The sequence below is a fragment of the Schistocerca serialis genome, chromosome 11, assembly GCF_023864345.2.
Source record: "Schistocerca serialis cubense isolate TAMUIC-IGC-003099 chromosome 11, iqSchSeri2.2, whole genome shotgun sequence".
In the NCBI taxonomy this organism is placed as follows: Eukaryota; Metazoa; Arthropoda; class Insecta; order Orthoptera; family Acrididae; genus Schistocerca; species Schistocerca serialis.
Window position 1 is genome coordinate 32,401,658 of NC_064648.1, and position 26,586 is coordinate 32,428,243.

The window sequence follows — 26,586 nt, forward strand, 5'->3', positions numbered from 1 at the left end:
CTGTACTGTCCAACCTAGCCTCCCTGTGGCATAATCTTAATCTCCCTGACTTACTACCCCTGATGCCTCAGTGGCTGACTTAGTTTTATATAATAAATTCATGAGGAGGGCTTTTACCACTCTCTTCAAGGGAGGGCAACTTAACCTTATCGGCACATTCAGGGGTTGGCAGAACACTCTGTTGCCCCCTCTGCCCAGACCAGGCTGTGGCTGGCTAGACTTGGTTGACCAGCCCGGTTCTCACCCTACCTGCTCTTTTACTCTTCTTCCCCCCTCTCCCATTAATCTTTCGTCTCTGTACTTCTCTTGCCCTGTCTATGTTGCTAGTCTTTCCGAGGCAGTTTCTGAGTGGAGTACCTCTGGTAAGTGGTGGGGACTGGGGGATATATGTCCCCTCATTGCTTTCTGCTCTCTGGTGCTTCTGGCTGCTCCCTAAATGGGGCACCTTGGCCTGCCTTTCGTCCTCTGTCTCCTGTTTTTCTTTTTGTCCCTTATATCAGTTTCATAGACATCGGGTTTTTCTTCCTCTGGATTGTGTGTGGTAGGCTTTCTCTTACAACAGTCATGTAGACCTGCCTACCTGTTTGAGAAAGAAGGGATGTATCACCCAGTAGTTTGGTGCCTTTAATCGTTCAATCAGCCAACCACCTCTGTCCATCTGCCACCCCTCTCTGTCCATCTGTTTCTGCCACCCCTCTCTCTCTCTGTCTGTTTTTCTTCTGTTCCTTTCTCCACATCATCCTGCCCACCTCCATAGGAGGTTGCTGTTTCTTACCTTCTTAGTATTTTAGTCTAGATCTGATGGATCTGAGCATAATGTAAGTTTTCACACAAGCACTGTATTGTGCAGGAAGTGTAGTAAGAATGTCATGACACAAATATGGGGTATTAAAGCTAAATTTCCATGGATGGTGAACAATTGTAACCTATGATACCAGCAATTTTCAAAAATGTTTGTGGTCTTCCAGTTGACTCTAGTTAGCTGTGTTATTTGTAGGTTATTACCAATAGTATTTTAACAGCACTTGTAACAAGCATATCTTTACAAACCATTACCTTTGCATTAATTTTTTTTTAATGATTGTATGTAATGAATGCCTTAAGTACGTATTTGGTGCCAACAGAGCAAGGAGGACTTCCTTCTACATCTACATAACTACTCTACAATTAACATTTAAGTGCTTGGCAGAGGGTTCATCGAACCACAATCATACTATCTCTCTACCATTCCACTCCCGAACAGCGCACAGGAAAAACAAACACCTAAACCTTTCTGTTCGAGCTCTGATTTCTCTTTTTATTTTGATATAGGTTGGGCTCAACAAAATATTTTCGCATTCGGAAGAGAAAGTTGGTGACAGGAATTTCGTAAATAGAATGACTTCCATCCCAACTCACGTATCATATCTGCCACACTCTCTCCCCTATTATGTGATAATACAAAATGAGCTGCCCTTTTTTGCAGCCTTTCGATGTCCTCCGTCAATCCCACCTGGTAAGGATCCCACACCGTGCAGCAATAGTCTAACAGAGGACGAATGAGTGTAGTGCAAGCTGTCTCTTTAGTGGACTTGTAGCATCTTCTAAGTGCCCTGCCAATGAAACGCAACCTTTGGCTCGTCTTCCCCACAATCTTATCTATGTGGTCTTTCCAACAGAAGTTGTTCGTGATGTTGACACCCAGGTACTTAGTTGAATTGACAGCCTTGAGAATTGTACTGTTTATCGAGTAATCGAATTCCAACGGATTTCTTTTGTAACTCATGTGGATCACCTCACACTTTTCGTTATTTAGCGTCAACTGCCAACTGCCACACCATACAGCAATCTTTCCTAAATCGCTTTACAACTGATACTGGTCTTCGGATGACCTTACTAGATGGTAAATTACAGCATCATCTGCGAACAAGCTAAGAGAACTGCTCAGATTGTCACCCAGGTCATTTATATAGATCAGGAACAGCAGAGGTCCCAGGACGCATCCCTGGGGAACACCTGATATCACTTCAGTTTTACTCGACGATTTGCCGTCTATTACTACGAACTGCGACCTTCCTGACACGAAATCACGATTCCAGTCGCACAACTGAGGTGATACCCCATAGGCCTGCAGCTTGATTAGAAGTCGCTTGTGAGGAACGGTGTCAAAAGCTTTCCGGAAATCCAGAAGTACGGAATCAACCTGAGATCCCCTGTCAATAGCGGCCATTACTTCGTGCGAATAAAGAGCTAGCTACGTTGCAGAAGAACGATGTTTTCTGAAACCATGCTGATCACGTATCAATAGATTGTTCCCTTCGAGGTGATTCATAATGTTTGAATACAGTATATGCTCCAAAACCCTACTGCAAACCGACGTCAATGATGTAGGTCTGTAGTTCGATGGATTACTCCTACTACCCTTCTTAAACACTGGTGTGACCTGTGCAGTTTTCCAATCTGTAGGTACAGAACTATCAGTGAGCGAGCGGTTGTATATGATTGCTAAGTAGGGAGCTATTGTATCAGCGTAATCTGAAAGGAACCCAATCGGTATACAATCTGGACCTGAAGACTTGCCCGAATCAAGCGATTTGAGTTGATTCGCAACCCCTAAGGTATCTACTTATAAGAAACTCATGCTAGCAGCTGTTTGTGTTTCAAATTCTGGAATATTCCATTCACCTTCCCTGGTGAAGGAATTTCGGAAAACTGTGTTCATTAACTCCGCTTTAGCGGCACAGTCGTCAGTAACAGTACCATCGGCACTGCGCAGCGAAGGTATTGACTGCGTCTTGCCACTTGTGTACTTTACATACGACCAGAATTTCTTCGGATTTTCTACCAAATTTCGAGACAATGTTTCGTTGTGGAACCTATTAAAGGCATCTCACATTGAAGTCAGTGCCAAATTTCGCGCGTCTGTAAATTTTAGCCAATCTTCGGGATTTCGCATTCTTCTGAACTTCGCATGCTTTCTCTGTTGCCTCTGCAACAGCATTCAGACCTGTTTTGTGTACCATGGGGGATCAGTTCCATCTCTTACCAATTTATGAGGTATGAATCTCTGTTGCTGTTGCTACTATATTTTTGAATTTGAGCCACATCTCGTCTACATTTGCGTAGTCAGTTCGGAAGGAATGGAGATTGTCTCTTAGGAAGGCTTCTAGTGACACTTTATCCGCTTTTTTAAATAAAATTATTTTGCGTTTGTTTCTGGTGGATTTGGAAGAAACGGTATTGAGCCTAGCTACAATGACCTTGTGATCACTAATCCCTGTATCAGTCATGATGCTCTCTATTAGCTCTGAATTGTTTGTGGCTAAGAGGCCAAGTGTGTTTTCGCAACCATTTACAATTCGCGTGGGTTCGTGGACTAACTGCTCAAAATAATTTTCAGAGAAAGCATTTAGGACAATCTCAGAAGATGTTTTCTGCCTACCACTGGTTTTGAACAAGTATTTTTGCCAACATATCAAGGGAAGGTTGAAGTCCCCACCAACTATAGCCATATGAGTGGGGTAGTTATTTGTCACGAGACTCAAATTTTCTCTGAACTGTTCAGCAACTATATCATTGGAGTCTGGAGGTTGGTAGAAGGAGCCAATTATTAACTTAGTTCAGCTGTTAAGTATAACCTCCACCCATAGCAATTCACATGGAGTGTCTACTTCGACTTCACTACAAGATAAACCACTACTGACAGACACAAACACTCCACCACCAATTCTGCCTAATCGTATCTTTCCTGAACACCGTCTGAGACTTCGTAAAAATTTCTGCCGAACTTATTTCAGCCTTTAGCCAGCTTTCTGCACCTATAAAGATTTCAGCTTCTGTGCTTTCTATTAGCGCTTGTAGCTCAGGGACTTTCCCAGCACAACAACAACAATTTACAACTACGATTCTGACTGTTCCTTGATCCAAGCATGTCCTGTATTTGCCATGCACCCTTTGAGATTGCAGCCCACCCCGTACTTTCCCCGAGGCCTTCTAACCTAAAAAACCGCCCAGCCACACAGCCTCCACTACCGGTGTAGCTGTCAGCTGAGTGTAGTGAACTCCTGACCTATTCAGCGGAACCCGAAACCCCACCACCCTATGGCGCAAGTCAAGGAATCTGCAGCCAACATGGTCACAAAACCGTCTGAGCCTCTGATTCAGACCCTCCACCCGGCTCTGCACCAAAGGTCCGCAGTCGGTTCTGTCAACGGTGCTGCAGATGGTGAGCTCTGCCTTCATCTCGTAAGCAAGACTGGCAGCCTTCACCAAATAGATAGCCGCTGGAATCCAGAGAGAATTTCCGCAGATCCAAAGCGACACACGTCATTAGTGCCAACATGTGCCACCACCTGCAGCTGGCTGCACCCTGTGCTCTTCATGGCGTCCGGAAGGACCCTTTCCACATCAGGAATGACTCCATCCGGAATGCACACGGAGTGCACACTGGATTTCTTCCCCTCCTTAGCCGCCATATCCCTAAGGGGCCCCATTACGCGCCTAACATTGGAGCTCCCAACTACCAATAAACTCACCCTCTGCGATTGCCTGGACCTTGAAGGCCGAGAATCATCCTCTGAAACAGGGCAGGCAGCTGCATCTGGCTCAGCCAGAGCCAGTGCCTGAAACCTGTTTGTCAGACGCACCGGGGAGGCTTTCTGATCAGCCTACGGGGACATCTTTCGCTGCCTGCCACGCCTTGGAACAACCGTCCAATCAACCACAGGCGAGGGCTCAGTCCCACTGCAGGCAGCAACCGGGGCAACCACAGCGGCAGACCGATCTGGGGACAGACGGGACGAGGTTGACATCCCCGTGATACCTAAGTCCGGCTCCCCACAAGGGTGCCCATTGGCAACAGCCTCAAGCTGCGCGACCGTAGTCAGCGCCGCTTGCAGCAGTGAGTGAAGGGATGCCAACTCAGCCCTCATCCGAACACAGCAATCACAGTCCCTGTCCATTCTAATTGATGTTGAACAACAGTTACTGAAACACGAGTCTGTGCCTAGATAACACGCAAAGACACAACAAAGAAACACGCAAAGAATATATGAACTAACCTGTACAAATGCCTAACGACTGCGCTACAATTTGCCTGAATTTATGATTACAGTAACTAAAACTCGAAATAACACCTCCTACACGAAACTTACATGTAATATAAGTAAGAATCTACGAAGTAAATACTAAACCGCGATACTACAACTCTCAAATACTATAATACGCCCGAAATTTATGAATTAAACAATGCAAGTATCCAAAAACATGCAAAGAAATTAAGAATTAAACTATGTAACAAATAAGTAAGCTAAGAGTATACGACTTGCTGCTGGCAGCTGCTTATCCAACGGCGACAGGGAGAAGAAATTGTTAATCTTGTTACATGCCTCTGTGTCACAGTGCTATAACAGATGATGTGGAACTATGATATGTGATTGGTATTTTGTAGAGTTCCCAGTCATTATTCACTGTTGTATTTACATCATTACTGACATCCTGCTTTCGCTGTATGTAATTCTGTATGATTTTCATCCAGTACAAATGATATAAATTTTAATTGTTTCCTAAAGAGCAGGCACTGAAAATACATGGTGTAAATAGCATTAAATTTGGTAAATTTTGCTGATAATGTGTGGAATGCCATATTCATTTGATTAATGAACAAAAGTCCTCTTGTTTATGGGTTTACAGCTGGAAGGTTATTTGCATCTATTTATTACCTGAGCTTAATTTAGAAATGTTGCTGCACTCATATATAAAGTTCGTATGTTGGAGTACGACCACCCGATAAAGCATCCCATAGTGCCTTTGAAATCAGAGTGGATTATGTGACAGGAATAGAAAGAGAAAGTATGCCAAATAAATACTACACAATGGCTGATAGCAAAATTAGAGACAATAGAACTGATTTGGATGCATTCTGACACTCACTCTTCCCAATCGATAAGAATCTCTGTAAAGTTGGATGATACTCTTGAGAAAGGAATAGGTAGAGCTGTCATATACACACAGAAGTTAGCAAGCAGTTATAATTCACAGAATGTTTCCTTCTTTCAGTCCATTGAAGATCCATTGGGAATATCGTGGTCCACTGATTTTATCAAGGAGGATCCTGAATTAAATTTGGAAATGAGTGTAACTGAGAATATTGTAAGTATTTACATGTCTGATATATTGCCTGTAGTCAAGTAATAAGTCTTTTGTTAAGTTTGTAGAGTAAAAGATGCATTGCAGTGAAATTGGCAGATTGTCAGTTTTTTGGAACTTGTTGCTGTTCATAATTGTAGAGTATTCTTGTACTTCTGCACTTGACTTTCATTCCACCTGTTATGTGCTAACTCTTTTAAATAGAAATAGAAATGGAAGGGGATTGGTGACTGGTATAATCTTGTTTTATGTAGCCCTTGTTCGTATCAACTATATTGTATAATGGCTGTGTGCGATGGTCGCAAAATTCACATTTAGGTGAAGTGTAAGTTCTAATAGTGTAGGTCATTTGAGAAATATTCCTCCTTTCAATAACTTCTGATAAATGCAATTCAACAGATCATTGGCTGTTATCTTTTGTGTGAATATTATTCTTACATTTGACCTAAAAAAATTTTGGGTTATGAAAAAGAGAGATAAAATTCGTGTGTTGTAGATCAGCCCTGATACTTTGGCCACAACCTGTATATATTGTGGCAGCTTCTGTGGTGCCTGTTGTATTAGTTATAAAATTTTCAGTAATAGAATAACTCTGTATATGGCTTTTGGTGAATGATAGTACATAGATGAAGCCATGTATGACCTTGTCATTAGAGTCCTTTCAGATCTAAAGAAGAAAGATAAATTTTTTACATATGATTTATGACCTTAGTAAGGTAAAGAGATGCTCAAATTGATAAATATGTCACAGGAATGAAATTAGACAATGATTGGGGAACATTTAACATACAATTGCAGAAGGTTAGGTACTGGCTTGCTCTTGATCTCATTGTTCATAATCAAACTTGTTGCAGTTGCAAAGCATTCTTCAGGCACAAAATGTTGGCTTCTTCAACACAGAAATGTGTGGTGATGATACAAGCATACAGGTCAAGGAACCAAATGATCATGCTAGGGACAGCTCACATTATGTAAAGGAGTGTAGCTGATTCACAGGTAACAGGCCAAGACTTTGACTCATGTTATGCCATTTTAAACAAATTAAAGGGATGCATTGGCATCACAAGTAGACAGGACAGTAAGTGAAACAGTAGTACTGTTGTTCCACAAGAAGGGTTTTACAGAAATGAGAATGCCACACATAGTAGTCAGGGATGTGCAAATGAGGAGCTAGGCCAAAACAATGAACAGTACAGTGTCCTAGGGCATACCTGTAGTTGTCAAAGTGGCTGGATTGTAGTTGGTGACCACTTACCGTGAAAATACAAAAGGCCATACTGGCCTTCGTATGCAGTCAAAGAGATCACAGGTCAAACAAGATGTCTCCATGGCACCAGGGCCAGAGGTTCAGGGATAGTGTCCACTTCATGGAGTGCTGCTCCCATAGCAAGTGTGTAGAACAGTGTGTTTCTGGTTGTGTGGTCTGGAAAACCATGTCATGTGGTTGGCACTGAAATCACTGATGTGTACCTCCCCCCCACCCCACTTGTTGCTTTGAAAATATGTAACTTAGATTAAATAGTGGTAGACACCTGAGCAAATCTACAAATAGGATGTGTGACGATAACAGTGATCCTGAGAAGTACATGAAGTTGTGCAGTGAACATCTTAGCTCTGTCAGCTAGTGACATGCAGTGTTTGTGGTCTCAGGAGCATAAAATGCTAGGGCTTAATGATGCAGATAAATTGGGCTGACCATTTTGATACTGGCACATGGTCAGCAATATTCTGTATTAATTGTGAAATTGTGAACTTTTTTAGGTAAATACATGAGAAGCTAGAGCAAGCTAGCAAGATAGCAAAGTAATACTTTGCTGGAGAAGCAATTAAGTGATAGGCTGCCACATCTGTCATTGGTAGGTTCAAACAGTACATAGGTGTTATGGAGATGCTTCAGAAACTCAAATGAGAACTTCCAGAAGGAAGGTAATGTTCTTTGGAGGAACACTATGGAGATAATTTAGAGAATTGCCATTTGAACCCGATTGCTAAACAATTTCGTTGTTTCCAACATACATTGCACATAAGGACTATGATGATAAAATTTGAGAAATCGGGGCTGATATGGAGGCACATAGACAGTCTTTTTCCCTCATATTTGCGAGTGGAATGGGAATGAAAATGACCAGCAGGGTTATGGTGTACCCTTCCCAGTGCGCCATTAGCTGGATAGCGGAGTATCGATGTATGTGGAGATATTAGGTAAAATAAGTAGCTGACTAATGTAGTAGGAGGAACAGTGATATTTTACATAGTAGTAAATGTACATTTACATACAAAATAATCCATTAGCAGTTTCCATAATTAGCAGTGTCAGTAGATTAGCACTAGTCACAAACAGCTGGTTGTCAGTATACTTCAGAGGTAAATTTCCTGTGGGAGCTTCTGCCTTAAGATTTGCAGACTGGCTCACCCCACTTCCATCCACATCTTCATTTATGGAATGCAATGTGTAAATCAAGGAATGAACAAATGAATAACATTCACATCCCATCTCTAGTCAAAGCAGAGGTTACAGTGTTGAAAGCAAATTTAATTTTATGGAAAAATTTCTGAAACGTTCAATAAGACGCAACCCATCAAGGCAAATTATCATATTTTACTGAAAGAAACTATACCTGTATAAGCAATTCTTCAGGATGTTTAAAATCATCAGATTTCACAAAGCTGTAATATTGTAATAAATAAAGGTACAGAATTGGTGTCGGATTTTTACTTCTATATATGCTTGCAAATCCTTTATTTACAAAGGAACCATATGATCTTCCCATTGCTTACAATTCATGTGTGTGCACATGTGGTTTAAGGTGGTTTTCACAGCTGTGTTTAGGATCAGATTCATCATTTACTGATCACAAAAATCAAAATTCTTTTCAACACATTTAAGCAGCCATGTTATAGACTTGATCCATGCATTTGCAACCGTGTCAGTTTAGGAAACTCACTGCTGTTGGCATGTAGTATCATAGTTCATCCAATGATGTTGGAAGAGGAGGCACATATGTGGAGCCTTTCACAAACTCCTGCCAGTAAAAGAGATCGAGAGATTGGTCGATCTATGTTTTTTTCTAATATTGTCAACTCTCTTCAGTTTGTTACAGAATTCCCTTCTCTTCAGATTCAGTTCAGTGCCAATCCCATAAGTTTGATAATAAATCATGATCACTACCTACAAACTTCCTGTCCCATGTTGCACAGCACATTACCCTTATTAATGTTGCAGCTACCAGTTCAGGTCATCCCTTGAAGACTCATTTTATAACATGTAATGTAATTAGAAACAACCTGCTACTGGAAGAAGTAGACATTACTGTACACACACTAAATGATACATACTGCGTACAATTCCTTGGTGTCTGCTTGGGTTTCAATTGAAATGGGGTCAAGAAAATGGTAAACTTCTCAGGTTGATCCCCTCAGCATTGCTCACCTTGAGGCAATTATGATAGCATCTCTTGGAGTTTTGACTTGTTTTTGGAAATATCTTCTGGGAAATCCAACTGCAAATAAATAAAATTTTTGTTACTTAATGTACAAGCCAATAGGTAGTTCCATAGTGACACGTAGGTGAAAGATCCCCTAGGTCAGTGAAGAGGTTTATGCGAGGTGTTCAGTTGTCAACATCACATCATTCGTACTATAAGCTTGTATAGGATAAATACTCATTTGTTTATAGCTGCCATGTCCTATAAGATTATACTATAGGGTAGTACTGAGTGAAAGCATGCTAGGAAGCATTTCTGCAAGTTGACACTCTGGAAGAACACTCATTAATTGCAAGGCAGAGAGATATGAGCTTTTTGGTTAACTAATTCTCATGCTGGTGCTTCCTTAATTTAATATCCATCCAAATGCGCAAGAACTTAACTCATAAATCCTCATCCAGTGCCTGTAATTGATATCTCCTTGTATCTGTAAGCCATTTGGACTTGTTTGGAGTTGCATCATGTGTGCTTATGTAAGTCTAAAGGTTGAATTTTTATTCTGTTGCCTGTAAACCAGTTGCAAGCATGATCCATTATTCTTCTGGCTGTTTTTAGTATGAGTGTGTTTGCTGATTATCAGTGTACTTATTGGCAAGCATTGCAGATTTTGAAGAAGGCATCTCCAATGGTTTTAGCACAACATATATGTAGGTCAGGATAAATCAAATGCTGAGCCCTGTGGGACATTGTATGTATTGTTTCCCCATTTTGTATTCAGTTTTCCTCCCAAGGCATCATTTATTACTACGACCCAGTTTTTGTTGCTAAGCTAAGATTCCGTTCTTGTAAGTGTAATTCTTTTAACACCATAACACTGTATTTCCTGACTAAAGGGAGATGAAGGTTGTAATGTGATGCCAATAAGGTTTCTCCACTTCTACTGCATATTTCAGTCATGCTGTAAAGTCAGCACAATATTTTAGTTATTAGATTGTTGCAATCTTAACAAGAAGAGTTCCTGCTTCTATCAGCAGATGATTCTTGTGACTGATTTGACCATTCATCTGATGAAACTGATGTCTGGTCAAGTATACACTTCCTGACTGAGTCTGATGTAACTAATTTCAATGGTCACCTCCCCCCTCCCCCCCCCCTAGTTTTTTCAGCTACTGTTAAGAAATTATTGTTTTCATGACCTGATATTATCTCAGTTTTTCCTAAATATTAGGCTGGTGCACAAGTTGATAATCAATTGTCATTTTTTATTTGTAGTTCACTGTTGCTCTTTGAGTCTACATATTGTCATTTTGTCATTTGAATATAGTAAGTGGAACTGTGGCCACTAGATATTGGAGTGCCAAGTGGAGAAAGAGGAGCATTGTTGGGTTCTATATAGGTGTAAAAGCAATGGAGGCAGCCAGAAACATTTGCATCCTGTTTGTATTTAATACCATTGGACAGAGCTAGTCAAGAAAATTGTTTTTTCATTCTAGGGAGAATTTTTTTGCCATTAGTGACTTACCTTCAAGGTTTGATGGAGATCGTTTAAATGCATTAATTCACAATGACCCATGTCACTGTACTTGAGAACTGGCAAATTCGATGAACTGTGGTCATTTCATGACCTTCTGATATTTGTGTGCAGTGGATAAGGCTCAAAAATAGGGTGTGTGGATACCACATGCACTTAACCAAAATCACAAAAATGGAGGCCATATGCACATTCTTGCTTGCCTTTAATCAGTTGTATGTGAACAACACTAATCATTCCTGCCCTGTATCATTATGCTGATCTGAAATGGTAGCTTTGTGCTAAAATAAGGAAAAGAAAGGAATGGTTGAGCCCAAACAAAGCATCAACAAAAAGCATCCACAAAAGATAATGTACATTCTGTGTGGTTTACTATGAATTGCATCCTTGAGATGTAACCACTGATTACTACTGACATTTACTGTCAACAGCTGAGACTGGTTGCAGATGCTGTACATGAACAATGACCAGGAAGACAGTACTCAAGGAAAATGCCTGCCCACAATCTGCTAGACTGACAAAAAACTGTACACAGGAGTTGGGGGTTGGTCATTGCACACCCACCTTATTCAACTGATATTGCATCCTCAGATTTTCTCCTTTTCTGCTCTCAATCAAACAGCCTTAAAGGAACTTCCTTTCCAGATGAAAATGCGCTCAGTGCCTTGCTTAATGAGTTCTTCGCCTTAAAACCAGGTGACTTCTACAGTTACAGAATGAAAGTCATCTCAACATTCAGAGACTGTTGTAAATAGTGAAGGAGAATATTTTGTTGATTATTTAAGTTTCTCTTATTTGTATCTGTTATAAATTAAAATTACAGAAAGTGCCATGAACAGTATACCAACCAAATAATTGCTGCAAAAGGGTACATATGCCTTATCTTTTTTCATTTTACTGGTAAACTGTGTTTCCTTTCATCTCTGTCTAACCAGTATGTATAATGTTTAAAATAATACTTGGTCTGTTAAGCCCAGTGTCTCAATAGAGATGTTAGTATTATACATATCTTTTGCAACACAGTTAACTCGATGTGTGCTAAGTCTTCAATGATGAATCATATTGTCTTTAGTTGTCAAGTTTATAAAGAATTTAATATTTTCTCAAAATAATTCTGATCCCCCAGTAAGGTTATGGCTGAGTAAATGACAGAAGATTTTTAATTTCTTGTCACAAAATGATGTGCTCTGTTGAGAGGTTAATGTAACATATGCACGGTGGTTTCTCAGGACATTTGAGTAGTGGTGTCAGGGTCAGCTGTGTTGTGACAGTTATCCAACATCAAAGCTAATTACTCTTGTTCTGCGGTATTAGTTTAAATAATTTTAATGAACAACCCAAAGGGTTCATTGAAATATTATCAAAAAATGAGCATAGCTTCTAATACTAATTACATATGAAAAAATTCAATGAAGAATTGACAGAATCTGTAAATTAGTTATTAAATTTGTTTACTTCAGTGTAGAAATGACTGAAGCACTAAATATCCACCAATTGATGTTGGATGTTGTAAATAATTTGAATTTGTTGTATAATCAGTAGGCCTGGTAATTGCAGTGGATAAAGATACAATTATTTCTTAATGGAGTACAACAGTATACTTACTCATTAATGGTCAGTTGAATCAAAAGTAGAATTCAGCTGAGGAAAGAGTAATTCCAAGTTTCCTCTTGGACAATCACACACATGAAAAATGAGTTTCATTAATTGTTATAGTAACATTTCCTTTTCTAAATGATTGATGTGTTCACACAGTTGGCTGTGTGGAATTAAAGGTAGCTCCTGAAAGAATTTTTTAAAATTATATTTAAATCAGAAATTGTTTGAATTGCACCCTTCCTTTAAAATAAAAATACATACGGAATGGGTTACATTAGGCATGCAGTAATTGTATCTAAAACTTGTAATCTTGAAGATGAAAGTCAAAAACTAATTGCATTTTGGACACCATAGATTCTATACATGGCTCGCACAAATAGCGTCATTCATAGTGCAATTTTGGATACTCTAAGAAACTAAAACTATACATAAATCATATGATTTAAACACACAAGTCTTTCAGTTTTTCATTATATTACATTTTCTTCTTAAAAGATTCATGTTGCAACTCAGTCGTATTTCCCAATTCTAAACACATAAGAAATATCGGTTGCTTTTTAAATAATCATTCGTTGATTTATTAATGTTCAGATTTGTTCAGTTCTAACAAAAAGTGCTGTCACTTTTGTATTGTGTGAAAAAATTTTAGCCTGTGGAATGGGTTTCAAAAACATTTCCATAGCCAGAGATGCCATAGATATTGTTTTATACCTCTTTTATTTAAAATTTCTACAGTGACAAACAATCCAGGATTTATCAGATCAACATGCAGATCTTTGCAAGCATCTGTTGCAATTGTCTTCATCTGCAGCATTTGATCCCCACAAGAACCACTTTCCACCGGAATACCCGGCATCCTTAGATATGAGAAGTAGTTTGGTTTTTTCAACCTTCAGGGTTGTTGGGTCAACAGTATTATGATAGTGTAAGGTAAAAAATAATAATAGTTTTGAATATGAGCAAAAAGTTTGACCTGAATGTAATTTATGCTCACGCAGTTGTCCAGAAACCATCTTCCAGTACCATAAAACGTAGTTTTTCCTTGAATCTGAGTTTGTGCACATTCATAAAAATCAGCCAGCATGCCATTTTCTTTGTTTCATCTGGTTCCACACTCCTCTCCTCATTGTACCACCAATAGCATCTGTCACAACTTCACCATTACATGCAGTAAAGAATAGCAGTCCATTTCCACTTAAAATACTTTCAATCACAAACTGGATATCGTGTACTTGTTTTCAAATAGGTAGGTACAGCCATCTCAAAAAATTATCAAATTTTTTGGAGACATGAGATCATCTTTACATCAGCTATTATTTATGTGACAACACAGCAACAGAAACTGTTTCATGTGTTAGATCTCATTGGTGATGGTGGCATGATTAAATATTCCTGCAGCATTCAGGCGCAACCTGTGAAGACTGTACTTGTGCATGTGATGAATGAGCACTTCAACTTTTGTCTTCATTAATCAAAGAAACATTATCTACAAAGTCTGTCTGTAGATTTCCAGATTTGAGAGATCGATTTTGCACATATCCCTAATTCAGCAGATTGTGAGTTTTTCATGAAGCAGTGAAATGTTAAATATAAAATTTATCAATTTCTGATACAACATCAGTGATGGTACCATTAACTTCTTTATATTTTTGTTGCCTGTCAACATCAATCAATTTTTCCATTTTACTTCTTTGTCAGTGAACTTCATTATTTAATGTGAAGTGAAGTTTAGGAGTTACAGCTTTTACACTTTTTACACGAGTTCATAGTATACATGAATTAACAGTAAACCACATGTCCCAGCAACTCCTTACCTCAAGAAAAAACGCTCTTGCCAGTGCATTCACCAGATAGTTGGCATGACACCTACATACATGCATACATACATACATCGAGGTGTATTCAAAACCAACAAAATGTGTAATGAATGAAAGTATTTTTTATTTGCCCCATTTCTTTGTCTGCATAACATTGTTTATAAGCTCCCTGAGGTGAAAATACTATGTAGTGTTTTTGCAGCACTTTGTGCATCTTAGTCTTCGGATCTTTAAATAATTAAGTATGCCATCCGTCAGGTGCTTGACAGATTGTCATCTCTGTTGTAAAAAATTCAGCTGTTAGCTTCTCTCCTCCTTAAACCTTGTTATTCAGTTTGTGTTGTTTATGTTTCCTTAAACATTATGGAAGTTGTTGCACTTTAACAATTAATTTGTTTGTTACCGCATATTTCCATGTTGCGCTCGTGGATGTAACTATCTTTTTACTGATTTTCGTGAAGTTTATGCGGATTAGTATGAACCTAAATAGGGTTCTGATTGTTACACTCCAGTGACAAGAGTGGTTTTGCATTTACTTTCTTTGTACATACTCTTCACAACTCTTTCTTCCTCTTTTCCTTTATTTTAAAACTAGACATTTGTTAAGTTGCTCTCTTCCCTTTCTTCTGAAGTCTTGTAACATTTTCTTATATTTTTCTCTGAATTGAATCAGTTGTAATTGATTTGAATATAGTTTTGTAATATATATAGATATATATATATCTCCCTCTCCCTCCCTCTCTCTCTCTCTCAAACTTACTATCCATTATCTTTAACAAAAAGCTAGTATTAATAATGTGTAACAATGCACCAGCCTTCATATACCGATGTATTACTCTGTAACTTATTCAGCAAATGAAACTTTTATTGTTTCATCCACAAAATAATTTCCCCATAAATTCTTTTCTTTACAGTACATTTGTTTAAAAAATTGTTTAGGTTGAATTTAACTAACAAAAAATGTAAACTTTGTTCCTGACCTACCTTCTGTGTAGTAAGAATCATTGACGTTAAATTCTTCTTTGGATATCACAACTTAATCAGTATTTTTAGTTGCAAATCTGGCCGCAAACATGATGAATTTAAACTTAAAATGCCTGTAACACTGTAGCCAAACTAAATGTATTTTGTAACATGGTGTATGCAGTTTAAATCAGCACACAGGAAGTGTCATAATGATCAGTAAGTTAGGTATGGTATGTTATGACAGTCTTCATATCATTGTAACCTCTACTTGTAACTTTCAAAAAATAGATGTGAGAAATTATTTATATTTTTCCTCCCCAGACAGGAAAATAGATACTACAGCTAAACCATGATGCAAAAAACAAAGATAAGGTTCAGAAAATTATATTTTACTCTTGTGCTTACATTTTGGAATGACTCAAAACTACAAATTGGTCAGACAAAATGGCTGGCCATGACTTAACTTCAGGAGGTGGAATAGCTAGTACTGACAATGCACGCACACAAAAGTACAAGCAACTTCCCTAGCTCAGGGAATGATTAGTTCCTTCATCTGGAAAGAGGAAGGTTAGGAAAGAAGGGCAGGTCACTGAGACCCAAAGAGTGTCACTCACAAGGAAACATCGTCAGTTGGGCCTTATATTTTAGAGAGAACAAAAGCACTCCATATTTTATGGAGTAAGACACACTTTTATCTTCAAAAAATTTCGTGCAACATTCAGGTGTGTCTTTTACTCAAAATGTAAAAATGTCCTTTATTTGATGTAAAATTCCTGCCAGGCTTAAAAAACAGGCCATATATTCAATGCTGTTGGGAACCTATCTATCTGGCAACACTGGATTCAACTGGCAGCAGCAGTGCACCGATGCGATGAACATGAGTTGTGGAGCTTCACAAGCTTGCTAACACTGTCCCTCCTGCCCTACCATCACAAACCCAGAACACTGTCTAGCCTATGATGTGTCACTGCAGTCTACAGTGCCAGTGAACTTGAACTGAAAGTCATTTGTATTATCGGTAACAGAAGAGTATTTTCTTTAGTAGTTTCCTAATGGAAAAAGGAGAGGTTTCATATGATGTGAGCTATAAATTGAAGGTAATAGCATATGCAGAACAATATGGAAACAGAGCAGCTGAGTGACATTTAGGTCCTCCTCCACCAGAAAGAGCCATTCGTGATTGGCTTGCTAGTAAGGAAGAACTGAAAATAATGAGGAAGACTCAATGTGCAAATTGAGGACTGAATGCAAAATGGCCAAAACTACACTGTTATCCAAAATTAAAGCAGCAAACAACACCCCTGTCCTGTGCTTAATTCATGATACAGTCCTACATACTGTCAACCAGATGTCTGTATGATCGTGTTCTGCATGGAAGATGGCATTCCGGTCAACTGAGAACTATGCCAATGATGTCAGGGCATGTATGAAATGAGGTAGTGTTTTTTGGGTAACCCCACATCCACAGTAACTGTGTACACAGCTACAGACAGTGCAGTATGACACAGAGAAAATGCCTACCAGACTCGGCAGTGGAGGGCCGTAGGAAGAAAGGAAGCAGGACAGTAAAAAGTTAATGTGGGCTGATGGATTTGTGTGAATTGTTCCAGTGTTTCTTGGATGGGGTGACAGCTCATAGAGACTGAAACTATATCCCAAAGTCCAGGGCAGGGCTGACCATGTGCGACTTCAGAAGAGAGCACCATTATTTTGCTGCAAGGTCACAACAGACTGCCTTAGAACTGCATGGCAACTGGCATATGAGCTTGCATCATCCACGGGACATGTTGTATCAAAGTAAACTGTGTGCATATGGCTTTGGCAGAGTGGCCTTCATTGTTGGAGACTGCTGTATGTCTAGCTCTGACACATCTTCACAGAAGTCAGCATCTAGAGTGAACAGACAGCTTGCTTATGACTCAGGGCAGGCTGCCCTGTCTTGCATTCTTTTTGCTGGACCCATGCTGCATTCCAGGATGTCACTCTGTGTGTCACAGTCATGTGGCATAGGCTGTGATAGTGGGACAAGAATCATGTAGTATACAAACTGCTGAGTACTTCGGCACTCCAGTTTGTTTCTTTAGGGTTTAAGGCATGTGTTATAAATAGTATTCTGGTGGCAAGTGATGAAAAGCTTCTGTCTTTCCACTAGCATGTTGCAGCATTGGCTGTTGCTATACTATGCACAGCTGGCTCTGCTTTGCAAAGCAAGTTGGCCATGTTTTGCTTCACAATGCATAACACCCTCACCCGTCTGCAGCTGGCTCTGTTTCAACTCTCTTCTGCTCTGGCGTATTCTTTTACCATTGATGGTCGATACACTACATTGACCTTTTAATTAAGACTGTCTCTCAGGTTGACCAAACTAAACTACCCATTACATCAGTGTTACTGGCGACCATTATTTCCAGCGTTATTTTCCCTCTTAAGAATCGTTCTAACAATTAGTTACCTGAACCTTTTCACTGAATCTTACACATTTCCATAGACCCCCTTGCCCTGAACCTTAACTGGAACACCATGGTACTAATTTCGTTACTGTGCTTCTTGCACAATCATTTCATACTCTATACTCCTCACTTAAAAGCGAAAATAAATCAGTTATTCTTCATATTATATCACTGTGAATTCTGCTTCATTCTGCTGCTTTTATGATTCAATTATCCAATGAGGTGGAATCTGAACTATGGCTGGGTCTGAACTTGGTGGTGTTCTTTGTTTTTTATGTACCGGAACACCACCAGGCTCAGCAGAACGAGTGCTGCTGTGGTGGTTAGTATGACAATAGTCAGTGTTGTCTCTTTCCAGTGCTGATTTTCACAATATGAATTTACACGCTGCATAAGGTTTCCAGGGAGATTGGTCCCTCCTGCTGATTCAGAAGTGTTTTTATAGATAACATTAGTTCTGGCTCTAGAGTTTGATATAAGCTTCTCAGATTTGTGGCATGTGGCGCTTCCATGGGCTCCTTTGGCCAGTACAAATGTGGCTGGGAAATACTAAAGTGAGTTATCTCTGCAGCCACGGTGGACAGGCAGAAAGTAGGCCCCATTATGTTGAATACTGTTCCATTTAATAAGAAAGCATTCACCTTTCATTCTACCCTCCTTGATGTACCCCTCCATTTCTTGCAACAACTATCTGCTACTACCATGTTCTCAAAGCTAGGGTACAATCCATGTGCCTTGACCTGCTGCAAGTACGATTCTGGCTGGACCACTTTTTAATTGCATTTTCTTTCCTCCTTTGTCCCATTAGCAATTTCACTGCACAGGAATCCTGCCCCACTCATATTACCATACGTGGACAGACTATGATTCTCTCAGTGGCATTTTTGTAACTTTGCTTCCTCCATTTCTACATATCTTCCTTTGTCTTTTGCAGTTAATAAGTCGCTGAGTTTTTACTCTTACAAATTTCTTTAGTATTCCCCATGTGATGAGTTATGCACAAATTATGTAGCACTCATGATGTGCTTGTTTCCCTGCTGCTGTTACAGAAATGGAAATGGAAACTTTTCTTCCATCAGTTCTCACTGATGCTGCAGCTACTCCAAATTAAAGGGCAAGCCTTTGTGCTCAGGTTCTGAAACCAACCTCATCTTCAGTAACAGTGCCTTCTGTACTTTCCTTAGACCCTTTAAATACTGCCCTTCTTGCAACAAATTTACCCCTAACTGAAACACTATCTTCTATGGACTGCAGCCGTTTTATTAACTACTTCCCTATTCAAGACCTCTACTTGGGTTTCTGGTTCCCTGATATTCTGAGTAATATGAATACTGCTGCTTTTCTACTTCAGCTATCTGCATTTCCATGCATCTTCTCAGTTTTATATATAAGTTCAAAATCTTATTCGCTTAGCCTTACTGTTCATCATGTCAACCTATTGGGAATGATTCTTTAACCCCAACAACCATTTTAATGCCACATGAGCTGTTATTACTCTAAATGTTTTACTGTACAGATAAAATTTGAAATACGTGAGTCCGCAAATAAGGTTAGCATCCCATTCTCCATTGTGGAATTATTTCATTCTTCAGAATTCAGTTCCCTTGAGCATAAGCTACTGAATGTTCTGCACATTCCACCTCTTCTGATGAGACACAGCCTGTTGCATGGTTATCATGCATCACATAATAAAGCAAATTCGCTATTAAAATCAGGAAACGGCACAATTGGACTCAATTTTAAAGCTTCTTTTAACTCCTCGAAAGCATGCTGGCACTGTTCTGACCATACAAACTTGGTACCCTTCTTTTAACAATTGTGTAACCTTCTGGCAATATCGGCATATCCTTTTATCAACCACTGGTAATAGTTCACAAGTCGATAATGATTGCAACTCTTTTACAGATTAAGGTACAGGAAATTCCCATACAGCTCTAATTAATCTTGGGTCTGTCTTAACTCCATCTTGTGGTATGTCCTCGGTATGCTATCTAACCTTAGGAATACTTCCCTTAACCACTGCATATGCTATTTGATATCACTTCCATAGACAATTATTTCACAAAGATACACAGAGCTTTGCCATTGTTTCAGACTTCTGGGTATTGCGTCCAACAATCTCTGAAATGTTACAGGTGCATTTTTAATGAGGATGGCATCCGTCTGATTAGGTAGTCGTCCCAGGGTGCCTGAAATTCTGTTTTGTCAGTCCTGCGGTGCAGGCTCTATCTGGTGATACTCACTCGTCAAATCCTTTGTTAAAAATATTAGCATAGCTCTAAATTATCCATAATTTCTGTGATGTTTGGGAAAGAGTAGGCATCCATTATGGTTTTCACATTTAGGTGTCTGTAATCATACCAAAACCTCTATTTTTTGCAGAACTATTCCTGCCCACTGTTGACATTACATTCTTCAATTATTCCATCTTTCAGCTGTTGATCGATTAATAACTCCAAAAGTGGGTGCAAGTACCTAGCTATTCTGTATGGCTTGTGGTAGACTGAAGATTTATTTCCTATAGGTATGTAGTGTTGTGTAATAAGCGTACCTGATAATAGTCCTTTTGGAGAAAATAAATCACTGAATTCCAGAAGTAGTTCTGTCATCTGTTCCCTATTGCTTCCCTCTAGAGGCTTCACTTTTGGTCCTCATACAGCTTCAGTGATGTCTGGCAGTTCTCCATGGCTGACTCCCCCACATGTCCCATCCTTCTTCCTCCAAGATATTAGCAATTAGCAAATGGTTTGTTAATCATATGCCCTATGTGCTGAAATGGTACATAGAAACAGATATGTGCATGATATGTCTGTTAAATGAACAACCCACCTGATCTAATACTTCATTCTCTTCTAATGGTTCCATCACACACAAAATTCATACCGGCAAGCTAGACTCAACAGTGACACAAAGTAATTTCCAGGACCCTTAGATACATAATCATGCGAATAAAGTCTTTCTATGGGTGTTCATGGTTTAATTGATTCACCTTTCGCAGCACTCTCCTTGCCGCCTCTCTACCTTGACTTAACCTAACTGAACCATTTTTCTGCCACTTTCCACCCTGTGTAGCTGGAAGTTGATTATGGCACAATGCTGATAAAAGAAATCTAATCCCAGAATCATGTCATAGGCCTCAATTTAGTGTGCCACAATCTGTAATTATTGTTTCAATTAAGCCGTATCCAGGTGGATGCCTAAGTCCACTGTCCTAATGGTGTGATGTCTTTATTCCCACTCCTCGCAGTCTGTACTGTGGTGGGTCCAATTGCTTACATTCCACCAAATCACTACTGGTGACTGAAACATGTTCTTCTGTGTCTCATAATATCATGGAATCCTTTTTCCCTACTATTCTTCTTATCGCATCCACTTCTGCATACAGTTTTGTAGCATCTAGTCTTACTAAGAAGACCATAGGTGGACCAGGGGTCCCAGCTAGTGTTAAATACCTCACTTCTCCCTGCTCCTCTACTTTTAAAACTGTTACTTATTCACATCACCATGAGGCTGGGGACACTTTGTCGTTACATGGCCTGTTTGCCCAAACTTGAAATGTTTTATGTTAGCTGCAAACACTGTCCATTTGCCCTGCATTCCAGTCGACAAATTGATCTCCTCACACTCTGTAGTTAACCGCACTGCTGTGCGCAAATCTTTCGGACACCCTGTCCACACACATTCTGACATTTCCGCATGCAGCCCACATAAAAAAGAATTGGAGACCCTCTGCTCTGCTTCTTGCAAAATATCATTGACCTCAGCATCCTACCCTAATGCATTAATTTTCCTCATCCTATCTGCAAATTCTTTCACAGTTTTTGTATTTTTCTTAATTATTGCTGCTAGTTGTTCCCTATAGTGTTTGGCAATATTTTGCTCCATATATCTTTGAATAACCCTTCTTTAAATTCTTGGAATGTTGTGGCTCCCTTCAGAGCTCCTGTATACGATAAATATGTTTATACTTCCCCTGTTCGTCTCTTTGGAACAGTAAATAATACTTCATTAGACCAACCTTGCATCTGAGCCAGATATCGAAGGTGAAGACCTGCTCATTGTTGGTTTTTTTATCAGGGGTAAGGAGCAATTAAACAGTTGAACTTTTATCTGACAAATTTACACTCTGTTGAATGATTGTGATCGTGTCAGGCGACTAAGTTCTTTACTATCTGCTGGTAATTGTGCTACCTTCTGTAACAAAATGCATTCTGCTTCTAGTTATGGCACACCTTATGTGTCTGGTTCTATTGAAGCTTCGTCCTTGACAACACTCACTTCGAGAACTAACATTCACAAGACAAGAAGACAAAATACATTAATTTTGTTCTTATGTGTAATTATGAGCCGTATTGACTTCCAGCACTGCCTAGTTGTTTGGCCCAAGTGATTACATGTGTAACATTTTCCTAGAAGTGACTTCAAACATTGCACTTAAGTAACCCTTGAGGTTACACTGTGCACATCTAACAGTCTCAAACTAATCATGCCTTCTATTACCTCTAAGCATAGAAATATCCACTTGTTCTCTATTTGCAATAAAATCTACTTCATAATATTCACGACTGTCAGATGCCTTTTCCATGACCAAAATATAAGAATTTTCTTTCTTTTTTTTGGTTTTTGATTCACTGTAACATAAGGTGTAGGTTCTAACATAGGCCTACAAAGAGATGACAAAGTTCTGACATCAGTGTTGCATGACTCTTGGATTGTCGCATGTGGAGAGTGAAATGAGATGTCAGGGCAACTGTAGATATGTTTAATTCCTTTCGTTTTTCCAGCCCTAAGCCATAGTACATCAGGAACAGCTTGGTAGAGGCTTCCAATTGCCTCTCATGTGAAATAGTAGACATCTGTCATTGCTGACAGTGCAAGGAGCATGGTTGAATATGGGGTCACTCAATGCCGCTGTCAGCAGTCTCTGGCTGCGACAGTGATGACCCCACAGTGGTGCAGCTGATGATGGCCGTGAATTTCCTCCAGTGAGCAGACAGCTCCCTCGTGCCTCATAGCAGGCTACCCTGTGTAGTGTTCAAACGGCAGACCCCATACTGCATTCTAGGATGTCACTCTGGGTGTCACAGGCTTGTAGGTGTTGTTCGCTCTGATGTTGAGAGAAAAATCATTTAGTACACGAATGGCTGAATGTTTATACATTTGACTATGTTCATTGAGGGCTTCAGGCAAATATTTTAATATGACTGTTGGCAGGTAAGGAAAGGCTCCCGAACTTCCACTAATGTACTGCAGTGTTGGCTGTTGCTATACCATGCCCAACTGACTCAATCATGTTTTGCTTTGCAGCATGTGATACTCCCACCCACCTGCGGCTGGCTCTGTTGCGGCTCAGTTCTGCTCTTGCGTTTTTTCTGACCAAATTCAGTTGACATGCTACAGACAAAACCCAACAAACACTCGCACCAGAGAGCATTGAAAGGACCTACAGTCAAACTAGTGTGTCAGTGGAAAAGACAGCTATGGTGTAGAGTAAGAGAAGACATTATGGTCAAATCTTTCAAGAAGTACAGTACAAATAGTTCTCTGGCGGGCAGTGAAGACCATCTCTTATATGAAGAAGACAGTGGTCATGAACGAGAAGAAGTTAAATTTTGATATTCAGGGGCGTTTAGGTCAGTTCGGTTTTATACACTAAGAATTTTTTGTTTAGCCTGGCTTTGCAATCTAATATTAAAAATTGTAACAATGTTACTTTTTTAAAAAGTGGTTAAAATGATTGTATGCTTTATAGCCTGCAGCATCTTAGTCTGTAAAATATACTGAGGGTCTCACTGAAGCCTTCACTGATCATAATTATCCTTCCAATCTTGTACAAAAACAAATCTCTCATGCCTTATCTTTAGAGTCTCCCATTGTCTGGCCACAGAGGAGCATTCCTCTTGTAACTCAGTACCACCGAGGACTGGGACAACTGAATTACATTCTCCACAAGGGTTTTGACTACCTCTTGTCATGCCCTGAAGTGAGAAATGTTCTGCCCACTATCCTTTCCACACCTCCCACAGTGGTACTCCACTGTCCACCAACCTACAGAATCTACTCATCCATCCCTACACAACGCCTGCTCCCAACCAATTACTTCATGGCTCATACCCCTGTAATAGATGTAGATGCAAGACCTGTGCCATACATTCTTCCACCACCATCACAAGCATCACCTATCCCATCAAAGACAAGTTTACCTGTGAAACCAGTCATGTGATCCACAAGCTAAGCTGCAGCCACTGTGCTGCATTCTATGTGGGCATGACACCCAACAAGCCATCTGTCCGCATGAATGGCCACAAAAAAAGTGGACCACGTGGTTGCTGAGAATGCTGTCAAACATGACCCTACATTTCAATGACTGATTCACAGTCTCTGCCATATGGATCCTTCCCACTAACACTAGCTTCTCTGAATTGTGCTGGTGGGAAATTTTCCTACATTGACGTAACCCTCCTGGCCTCATCCTTCATTAGCCATTGTCCTCACCTATTCAGCCTCCTGTTTTATTCCAGCACCATACAGCCCTCATTCCACCATCATACCCAGTATATTTACTTCTCTTCTTTTCCGTTAGCCCCCTCCCCACCTCTCCCCTGCCCACCATGTAACTCCGATAGCTGCCCTACCTTCTTTGCACCTCATTCTTGCACCCTCCCCAGCAGCACTGCACTGTACATCACCACTACACTACTATCCCTCCCCACCCCAGCCTCCTCGTTACCCCTGCCCCATCACCACTCCCATCATGCAGTAGTGCTGCTGCTGCTGCTCACTGTGTGGTTGTTCCAGTCGTGTGTGTGTGTGTGTGTGTGTGTGTGTGTGTGTGTGTGTGTGTGTGTGTCTGTGTGTGTGTGTGTGTGTGATTTTTTTTGGACGAAAGACTTATGGGTCAAGAGTTTTATTTGTGAGACACTCTTTGTTGTGCCTATCTGCCACTTGGCATCTCTGCAATATGAAAAGTGTCAACTTTGCTTTCTCTTGCTAGTCCAGGGATTAGAATATGCTTGAGGTATCCCTGCCTGTCATAAGAGGTGACTAAAAGAAGTCTCTCACTTTTCAGCCCTATAAGCTTTATGGTTTGACCTACCACTTCCAAAATTCTACATAAGCACGGGCCATATGGGGAATGACGCCTTACGTGGTGCGTGAGTTATCCATAGTGCCCCTTGATTTGCTGTCCTGAGCCTCTTGTCATGGCTTTGCATCTCCACCTGCAATTCAACTATTTGGGCGAGGACACTTTCGGGGGTATGTCATCTTCTTACGTTGTCTCCTGTACTCTTTTGCCCCCATGACAATATTAGATTTCTGTGAGCCCAATATCCAGTATGGTAGCCAGTTCGCTGGGGTGGAGCCATCATGTACCCATTTAGTGGTAGTCCCCTGACAACACAGGGCTGATGCTTGAGCTGTAAACTGCCCACATATGCCAAGGAGTAGATGCCTGTCTTCCTGGGGCATCAGGACTCCCGGCAATGGCCATCATGTCAGGTGGTTTTTGCTGTGGCTGGGTGCCGCCCATGGGGGGAGCCCGATTGGCGTGGGTGGTACCAGGGTGGCTGACCCACAATGAAGCGGACTAAGTCATCTCTTGCTGGTGACCGTGGCGCCAGCAGTCTGTAAGAAGGGCAAGATCCAGTAAAATGCTGACAGATATGATCCTAAATCATTTCCCTCCCTTGCTACACAATGGGATGAATGTAGTGCTACAGAAAGAAGAGAGCCATATTCACCTCGGTATTTTGTCTGTAGCAGAATGGTCAGGGACTCCTTTCTACCTATGAAGCTTCAATTTTTTGTTGAACATCTTGAGGATAAGTTTGAGGAAGTGACAGCACTGGCAAAGATGAGAAGTGGTGCAGTCTTGATTCAGACAGCATCCTCAGCCCAATCCCAGACATTACTTGCTTGTGACCAGCTGGGTGATATTCCTGTTTCTGTTACTCCCCATAAAAGCCTCAACATCATCCAGGGGATTATTTTCCATCACGACCTCCTCAGTCCGACAAGCTCCACGCCACTCTAGAATGGTGGTTCATTTTATCTGGCAGGTTTATAGGGGACCCAAAGATAAAAGGGTCGCTACTGGTGCCTTCATCTTGGCCTTGGAGGATGATTCATTGCCTTAGAAGGTCAAGGTGATGGTTTACTGCTGTGATATTAAACCATACGTCCCTCCTCCTATGCGGTGCTTTAAGTGCTGGAAATTTGGGCATATGTCTTCCTGTTGGACTTCCAATGCCACATGTTGAGACTGCGTATGTCCACTGCATCCAAATACTGTCTCTGCATCTCCTCCCACTTGTATCAACTCGGTGAGCAGCACTCCCCCAGCTCACCAGACTGCACAGTACTCTAAAAGGAGTGGAAAGTCATGGGAGTACAAGACCCTGGACCATTTGACTTATCAAGAGGCTAAACAAGCGTATCGAGCAACTTAACCTCTTACCCGTGTTTACATTCCGCGCTGACCAGTTGCAGCTGTAGCGGCACATCGAAAGCTAAGTACTAATTAATTGTTTGTGTATAGTAGTTTATTTAGGAACTTTAGTAGTCTTCAACCGGTGTTCTTGGTGTTTTCCGGTGAAATAACTTCAGAAGAAATTTTTGCGAACTGCTTTCAGTTTCGTTACTGTCATTAGACATTTGATTTTCTTTCTGTG

The 26,586-nt window shown here is 40.3% G+C and overlaps 1 protein-coding gene across 12 annotated transcripts in view; it reads left to right on the forward strand.

The window, feature by feature from the left end:
• LOC126427331 (zinc finger protein 708-like) overlaps positions 1 to 26,586 on the forward strand; it is a 117,828-nt gene that overhangs the window by 53,356 nt on the left and 37,886 nt on the right. For all 12 annotated transcript variants that reach the window (XM_050089643.1, XM_050089649.1, XM_050089648.1 and 9 more), the window contains one exon: positions 6,037 to 6,129. In XM_050089643.1, coding sequence (XP_049945600.1) covers positions 6,037 to 6,129 — 93 coding nt within the window. The remainder of the gene's footprint in view (positions 1 to 6,036; positions 6,130 to 26,586) is intronic.